Source organism: Cebus imitator, unplaced genomic scaffold (assembly GCF_001604975.1).
Source record: "Cebus imitator isolate Cc_AM_T3 unplaced genomic scaffold, Cebus_imitator-1.0 Scaffold18, whole genome shotgun sequence".
NCBI classification, from domain to species: domain Eukaryota; kingdom Metazoa; phylum Chordata; class Mammalia; order Primates; family Cebidae; genus Cebus; species Cebus imitator.
The window spans coordinates 11,059,301-11,068,147 of NW_016107333.1; the positions used below are offsets into that span (position 1 = coordinate 11,059,301).

The 8,847-nt window shown below is 52.0% G+C and overlaps 1 protein-coding gene across 1 annotated transcript in view; it reads right to left on the reverse strand.

The window, feature by feature from the left end:
* SLC52A3 (solute carrier family 52 member 3) overlaps positions 1-8,847 on the reverse strand; it is a 25,945-nt gene that overhangs the window by 10,278 nt on the left and 6,820 nt on the right. The window contains exons 2-6 of the mRNA XM_017511413.2: positions 6,401-6,590; positions 4,002-4,619; positions 2,705-3,210; positions 655-778; positions 6-185 (exon numbers count right to left, since the gene is read on the reverse strand). Coding sequence (XP_017366902.1) covers positions 6-185; positions 655-778; positions 2,705-3,210; positions 4,002-4,568 — 1,377 coding nt within the window. The 5' untranslated portion in view covers positions 4,569-4,619; positions 6,401-6,590. The remainder of the gene's footprint in view (positions 1-5; positions 186-654; positions 779-2,704; positions 3,211-4,001; positions 4,620-6,400; positions 6,591-8,847) is intronic.

Here is an 8,847-nt window from a genome sequence, read left to right on the forward strand (position 1 = left end):
TCGGCAGACGAGAAGAGCCGCAGCACGTTTACCAGCGGAAACATGAACAGCGCTCCGAGCAGCGAGCCCAGCTGCACCGCCGCCCCGCACCACAAGAGGGCGCTGCGGCTGCGGTCACGCAGGATCACGCCCAGCATCACCTTGACGTAGCTAAGGCAGCCGCTGAACAGCACCCACGAGGCCACCTGCAGGGACGGGCGGTAAGAGATGCAGAGTGACGGGGTTTGCGGGCTGAGCGCCAGGACGAAGAACTCTCCCAGGGCTCAGGGAAACCCATGGGATACTCCCCAGGTGCAAGGAGAGCCTTCTGGGAGTGATGCTGCGGGGCTGACAGGTCCCATGAGTTGACCGCCCAGGGGCAAAGGAGAGCCCAGTGGTCTTCTGGGTTCATGTGCCCATGATCAAGTCAAGGGCATTTGAGAGAAGTCCACTGCTGAGGTACACATGGTGGGAAGCGGCCTGCCAGCCACCTTGATTCCCCAAGCCTCCACTTCCACATGCGGAAGGGGCACCCCTCCCACCTGGGGCTTCCCTGGAGAGCCCCACAGACTCTGCTCGCTGGAAAGCGCTGTGCCCAGGCTCTACCAGGCCTTGGCTAGGAGGTGATGGGCATGGATTGGGAGCAGTCCCCCCCGCCCCAGGCTGGATACTCACGATGAGGACTTCCCCACCCCAGTGGCCCTGCAGGAGTGGGCAGGGGCTCATCACCGCCATGGCCATGTTGTAGCCCCCAAAGCAGGTCCCAAGCATGGAGAGGACCCCCAGGAACGGCAGAGACCTAGAGAGAGTGGGGAGGTGAGTGGAGGAGGTGAGAAGCCTGACCGCTGTCCCCCTGCCCCTGAGGGCCGTGTGGATCGCCAGTGTCTCCAGGGTTAGTTAGACTCATGTGGAAAATTCCAGGCCGCCTGACTCAAGTGGGCCAGGGAGGCTCCTGAAAGGGCAGGAGCGGCCTGAGTCGTCCCCAGCCTTAACCGCAGGGCCTGGAACCCAAGCAAGAAAAGCGCAATGGACTCTGACACTGGATGGTCCTGGTTCAAATCCCAGTTCTTTTCTTTTTTTTTTTCAAATTTGAGATGAAGTTTCACTCTTGTTGCCCAGGCCGGAGTGTGATGGCACGATCTCCACTCACTGCAACCTCTGCCTCTCAGGTTCAAGTGATTCTCCTGCCTCAGTCTCCTGAGTAGCTGGGATTACAGGCATGTGCCACCACGACTGGCTAATTTTTTGTTTTTAGTAAAGACGGGGTTTCTCCACGTTGGTCAGGCCAGCCTCAAACTCCCGCTCTCAGGTGATCCCAAAGTGCTGGGATTATAGGCGTTAGTTACCACACCTGGCCTCAAATCTCAGTTCTACTGTTTAAGCTGAGACTGGTCTCTGAGGCTCCAAATGGCAGTTCTGCAAGGCTATGTGATCTCCGGGAGCAGAGCATGCAGGGCCTGGCTCAGCTGTGGGCCCACCTGGTGTTTACCTGCTGCCATTTCCTCCTGCGACACCCCCAGCCTTGGCCAGGAAGCTGGGCTGAAGTGAAGACAGCTGGATTGGGCATTGGTACAGCAGGGTGTTCTGTGCTACCTCAGGGGATCCCTCCCTGTCTGGCCTCAGCTACCCGCCTCTGCACGTGGGGTTTGCTATCTCCAGGGGCCCTGGAAGCTGGCTTGTTGCTGCTAGGAACATCCCTCTGTAGGTGGCCTTCCATGCGAACCTACATCTGACAACTGAGGACACTGTCCTTCCTCAGAGGTCCTTGTCCCTGGGGTCCCACTCTCCAGTCTCCAGAACCCTAAGACTGGTCCATGCCCTGGGTAAGAACAGATAGGGGTCTGCCTACGCCCCTAAAGACTCTTTCTGCTCCAATGTTCTTGGAGTCCACGACTCAGATTCTGTAATTCTAATATTTAGGGTTTCTTGGATTTGCAGATCTGGGCCTTTGGTCCTGCTTCTCTCAGATCCTCCACCGTCCTTCCTGTTTCTAGGCCCTAAGGTAGAAAATCCAGCTTCCTGGCAAGCTTTCTGTCTAGCTCTTCTGTCCTCAGTGTCGTCCTCCCTGGGCTGGGAGAGTGGGTCTGAGCAGGCCCGTGAGGGAAGGCTTCCCTGAGAAGGGAAGCCCCTGCCTCAGAGCCATCTGGGTTCTTTACTAAAAACTGCAATCCCAGGTCCCAGGCTAAGCTGGTTCAATCTGTGTTTTATCAACTTGCCCAGCCGTTCTTCTACAACCGTGGCTCTAAGGGAACCAGCTGGAGGTTAGAGGCAGGAGGGCAGGGCTGAAATCCTGGGAACTGGACCAGGTCAAGCTCTTTCTCCAAGCCTTATGGTTTCCCCTTGTGAATGGGAACCCCAGTGGCTGCCTGCTGTCCTCATGGACTGATGGCAATGATGGTCGACACTTAGGCCGGACCTGTTATGTGCCAGGTGCCGCTCCAAGAGCTTTATAGAATCAGCTCATAACATGCTTCCAGCAGTCCTAGGAGGTAGAACTGTTACTACTCCCATTTTCCAGATAAATGTCCCTGAGGCACAGAGAAGTGAAGCGATCTGTTTTATCACACACGGCTGACAAGTGGCAGAGCTGGGATTTGGACCTGGGTGCTCACAAAACCATGTTCTTAACCACTGCACGTACAACCCACCAGGCAGGTTTGGAATTCTGGGTTCTGAAATGAAGTGCTCCCCCTCTAGGATTCCCTAGGGCCAGACGGGGGCACACCTGTTAGGCAGGAACATGGAGAGCAGGGAGGCGAGAGGGTTGGCCACAATGCTGAGGGTGGCGGCCAGGTGGTAGGCAACCGGCCCGTAGGACAGGCAGGAGTAGGTCTGCACAGAGGGCAGCACACCATTGGTGAGTGCGTTGACAAAGGCCACCAGGGTATAGATGAAGGCCAGGTGGGCCGGGCAGCAGGGAGCTCCTTTCTCCTCTAGGTGTCCCTGGCCCTGGCTGCTGTCCACTGTGCCGGTGGGGCCCGAGTCATTCTCTTCCCGTGGCCGGATGGAGTGGAGGGTGACCTGGTCGTTGAGGAGGTCTTCCACGGAAGCCTCCCAGCACCTGGGTTGACGCTGGAGGACAAAGAATGCAGCGAGGCAGCAGGCCATCATGAAGGACAGCAAGAGGAAGAAGATCAGGGGCGAGAAGTGGGCGGGGAGGTAGCGGGTCTCCAGGTGGGACCACGGTGCTGCCGTTCTGGGGAGAGTGGACACCAAAGCTCTGGGAATTCCCTGCAAAGGACAAGACAGGTCAGTCAGATCCCTGGTGGGGGCGGGGTCAGAATGCAGAACAATAATCGTGACAGTGAGAATACAGAATACAGATTATGTGTTATTATTAATGGATAATTGATAAATAAATAACAAGGTGGCAGTAATGACTGCTCACACTGACTGCCACTGAGCATGGGCACTGCGCATGGATAAGTCCCTGTGTCTCCTAGGCCTGTGCTGTGGGACCATCATCCCCCATTTTAGACAGAACTGAGGCATCAGAATGCTTTGTCCCTTCCCTGAGGGTCACAGGGAGAATGTAGCAAAGCCAGACTTCACTGGGTGCTTTCTGACGGGGAAGCTACACCTTTTATCACTCAGCTACCTTACAGCAGTGGCAACCACAAACATATTCAGAGGAGGGGCTAGCTGGAGACTGAGCTAGCTGGAGACCTAAGGGGAGAGCCCCCTACCTAAGGGGAGAACCCCCTACCTAAGGAGAAAATCTCCCCACCTAAGGAGAGAACCCCCCACCTAAGGGGAGAGCCTCCCACCTAAAGGGAGAAACCCCCACCTAAGGGGAGAGCCCCCCACCTAAGGGGAGAGACTCACCTAAGCAGAGAACCCCCTACCTAAGGGGAGAGCCCCCATGCGTAGGTATGTAAGTAATTCAAATGGGTTTCCTGCTGTTGATCTGCCTTGTCAGTTTAGCTCATAGACCGACCGAAGAGCCTAGAAGGATAGAGAGGAGCAGATTTTCCTTCCCCTACACTTGTGAGCAAACCAAGTGCTGCTCTGGTTCCAGGTACCTGTGTGATGTCAGTCTCCCCTGTGGGCACAGGGCTTGGTATGCTGTCTGACAACTCAGTCACATTGACGCAGGTAGTGAGACCTGAGCCTTGGGCAAGAGCCACCAGGGCAGGCAAGAGGCCACTGAGTCCTTCACCTACAAAGAATGTGGTGAGATAGTAGGTGGGCAGTCGGCTCATGAAGGGCAGGAAGGTGACCGAGGAGGTGCAGTCCACCAGGGCCAGGAAGAAGGTGAGGACCAAGAAGGCGATGCTGTGGTGGCCGTCCAGCACCCAGGAGGGCATATTCCAGAGGAAGGCAAAGATGATGCAGGTGATGGTTCCCACGCCCAGCAGGGTGAAGATGATGGGCACTTCGGAAAGGCAGCTGGGCCGGAAGCGATGGAGCAGGGTGACCAGGAGGGGTCCGATGTTGGCCAGCTGGATGACCACCGTGAGGTAGGAGGGCAGGTACCAGCCCTCGGGCAGCTCCATCACTAGCAGGGGCAGCTCTACCCAGAGCCCATTGATGGTCACCCAGGAGCCCATTCCGAAGATGCAGACCAGCAGGTGCATGAGGAGGGCCATGGCGGTATCTGCCCTGGGCCGGAGGCCTCCCCAGATCAGCCTGCAACGGGGCTGGCAGGGAAGGACAGCAGATGAGTAATTTCAACTTCACCACCTAGCAAGACGCTGTGATCTGGGGCCCCGGGTTTTCTCATATTACTACCCTCCCTGTGAACAAGCTGGCTTTTTTAAAATTTCTTTGAGACAGACTTTCACTCTTTTTACCCAGGCTGGAGTGCAATGGCATGATCTCGGCTCACTGCAACCTCTGTCTCCTGGGCTCAAGTGATTCTCCTGCCTCAGCCTCCCAAGTAGCTGGGATTACAGGCGTGCACCACAACATGAGCTAATTTTGTATTTTTAGCAGAGACACGATTTCACCATGTTGGCCAGGCTGGTGTGGAACTCCTGACCTCACGTGGTCAGCCTGCATTGGCCTCCTAAAGTGCTGGGATTACAGGCATGAGTCACTGCACCTGGCCCAAGCTGGCTTTTTATTAGCACAAAACAAGCGAAAGCTTTCCTAACCATGATTCATGAAAATAAAAAATTCAACACAACACACAAAAGCAAACAAAGCAGCTTCTGCAAAACATACCAACAGCAAAGTCAAAAGTTAAATGAAAACGTGGGGGAAATATTTGTAACATAAATCACAAGGGGCTCATCTTCCTAATATGTAAAGAGTTTTTAAAAATCAAAAGCAAAGAGACCCCACAAAGCAGATGGCCAAGGATACGAACAAGTCAGAGAAAAAGGTACAAATAAGCTTTAAACATATGAAAAGAGTATCACCTTCATTCACAATAGGAAAGCCACTCCAGGGTGCCATTTCCCAACATGAGATTGTCCCAAAGCCTGACAAAGTGACTCGTGTACAAGGTTATTATAGATTGTGACCTTGTTGATAATAGCAAGTTATGGGAAATTTCTCCTCTCCGGCTATCAACAGAGAAGGGGCTAATTCAAGGGACCTATTGGAATACCACACACCTGTTTAAAGGAATAAGGAATAAGGAAAGCAGATCTTATTGGCTGATAAGGAAAGGTCTCCAGGCTATACTGATAATCTTGAAACAAAATCAAGGCAGGTAGACGGAACCGGGAAAATCCGTACTGCCTGTTGGACATAGAAGAGGAGGAAAAATATGTTTTCTTTGCTTGTACTGGTACAAGGCAGCCTTGAAGGACACATATAGGGACTGCGGGGATGTTGGCGATGCCTCTGTCTATCTTTTAATAGAGCTTTGATTTGTGAACCATGTAAACATATTACCTGATGCAAATATGTGGTTACCTGAAATAAAATTTCAATCTGGCTTTTGTTGCCTCCTGAAATTACAGAACTCTCTAGGTGGCCTTTGGAGGCCACTTCGTCTAGCCCTCCGGAACCATTCTGCCATCTGTTTACCCCCTTGGCAGCTACCAGTGGCAGCCCACCTGTGTTGTTACTAACTCTCTTCTATCTTTAGTCTGAGCGGGAATGTGGGAGTGCCAGGAGTGAGGCTCTGGACCCAGCTGTTTGAGTGTGACCCTGGCTCTGCTGCTTACAATCTGGGTGACCCTGGGCAGGTGACCTTGCCTCTCTGGGCCTCATCTCCTCATCTGTAAGTAGGGGACAGTGATGGTATGAATTCTGTGGATTGTGATGAGATGTAAGTATGCTGGTGAGAATATGTTATTTCCCCTAGTCCCAGTGTACAGCAAGCACCACTAAGGGTTACAGACCATTGCCGCGAAACGTCAGGTTTGGTGGCAAAGTTATTTTTGTTTCATTCACATGAGAATTAATCCACGACTATGAAACTTTAAAAAGAGAAAAGATTCCTCCACCAGGTATCAACTGAACTCACCAGTGGTATATGTACCTCTTTGTAGAGACACGTCAACTGGGCCAATGTCCACGTTTTGTAGATGGGAGACGGACGGGGTCCGAAGGGGCAGAGGGGCTCTCCTGGGGTCTGGACTGGGTTCCCTGCAGCATGCGGCCTGGCCAGGGTTTTTCAGTTCAAGCTGCAGTCTTTAACTCCATACTTCTTCCTTCTAGTACAAAGCAGGAGTGTCAATTTGTGGCCACACTTGACGCAGGAACCTCCAGAATCCCTGACAGCTCCTCAGCACGGTTCCCACACACGGAATTGCCCACAGGGCTGCGACTTCCTTCCTCCTACCTCCACTGAGCAAACCCAATGCTCATTTGCCTTTCTGGCTACCGCCTTTTCCTCTCTGGGAAGAGCCACTCCTGGGGTGTAACGTAGTCAGATCCGCTAGCAGGTCGGCTCTGCTCCTCCCTTCTGGGGGCCTCAGACTCTGTTCCCTCCCTTAGCAAGCTGACTTGACTAACGGCACAGGCAAGCCTTGCTCTGGGGGTGCCAAGAGGACCCAAGGAGGGAGGGGGAGCTCCCAGGCAGCAGTGGCACACCTTTGCCTCTGCTGTCCCCCCGGCCTGGAGTGCTGCCCCTTCTTCTGTCCACATCCAAGCTTTCTACAAGATCCCATCCTCCAGGAGACCTCTGGCTGCCTCAGGTGTCCTCATCGGGGCCCCATGAACCCTTCATTCAAGGTTGTTCTTGTGTGGGTGCATGCAGGCACATACCTTGAGACTGAAGCTTTTTGAGGGCGGGGGCTGCTTGGGAATCTGGCATTTTGAAGGTGGAAGGGCCTTTCTCAATGACTTAGCTCAGGATTTGCAAATTAACACACTGGCCAAAGCCAGAAAGCAGATGTATTACTTTGGTTTGCCCAGAGTGTTCAACAGTGTGTTACTGTAATCCTCAATGGAGGGGATGGCAAACAACCGTCAGGATTTCTGGCTTCTCAGGAATATTTTGGAAGAAGTGGCCACCGCTTTGCCCTCTTTCTCCATCCTAGACTTGGGCCATCTTGGCGCTCTCCCCTGCAGTAGCATCTGGAGCCAGATGCCTGGGTTCAAATCCCGGCTTCAACCCTTACAAACTGAGCAAGTGGCTTAACCTCCTGTGCTTCAGTCTTCTCTTGCAAAACAGATACGCTGTCAGTATCAACATCAGAATTGTTGCTAGGAACATGCAAAGTGCTAGAACTATGCCTGCCACACAGTAAGGGCTCAATGAACATTTATTATAAGATTACTATTTCAGCAAACATATCCATTGCATTCAAAAACATGTAGTTACCTGCCCAGTGCAGTGGCTCACACCTGTAATCCCAGCACTTTGGGAGGCCGAGGTGGGCCGATCACTTGAGGTCAGGAGTTTGAGACCAGCCTGGCCAACATGGCGAAACCCTGTCTCTACCAAAAATACAAAAATTAGCCAGGTATGGTGGTGCATGCCTGTAGTCCCAGCTACTCTGGAGGCTGAGGTAGGAGAATCACTAGAACCTGGGAGGTGGAGGTTGCAGTGAGCCAAGATCGTGCCACTGCATGCCAACCTGGACAACAGAGCGAGACTCCATCTCAAAAAAGAAAAAGTGAAAAAAGGGACCCAGTTTTTGTTTGGTAAATGGCCACCCAACTAAAGGACTACATTTCCCAGCCTTCCTTGTAGCTGCACATGGTCACGTCATCAAGCACAGGCCAGTAAGTTCATATGCGAGTTTGAGTAGTCTCCTTAGCCCGTTTCCTGTTTAGAAAAGAGGGCGGCTCGCTGCAAACGCTCATTTAATTTTATGTAAACATGCTCTTTGAGGCTGAAGCAAATCTGACTTTTTTTTTAAATTGAGACAGAGTCTTGCTGTGTAGCCCAGGCTGGACTATAGTGGTTTGCTCTCAGACTGCAGTGGCAAGATCTCAGCAGAGCTCTTGATCTCTGCCTCCCAAGTTCAAGTAATTCTCGTGCTACAGTCTCCTGAGTAGCTGGGATTACAGGCGTGTACCACCATGCTCGGCTGTTTGTATTTCTTAGTAGAGACAGGGTTTTTCCATGTTGCTAAGGCTGGTCTTGAACTCCTGGACTCAAGTGATTCTCCTGCCTCAGCCTCCCAAAGTGCTGGGATTACAGGCATGAGCCACCGCACCCAACCCTATATCTGACTGATTTTCAATGTGAAAATAAAACATAAAAACTATTCTTGGCGTTATTTCTAACCAGAACTAACATAAGAATCATCTATTTCAGAAAAACTGGATTTATCAAATTCACCAAATGGCCAATAACTGTTTGAAAACAATGTCACATGCAGAAATGCTGTGTTTTCTAGGATTTGATATTTTTAGCGATCAAGCATTACTGTTTTGTAAATGGAAATACCACTATTAAAACCAGAATGCTTTTGTTTCTTTTTCTTTTTCTTTCTTTCTTTCTTTTTTTTTTTTTTTTTT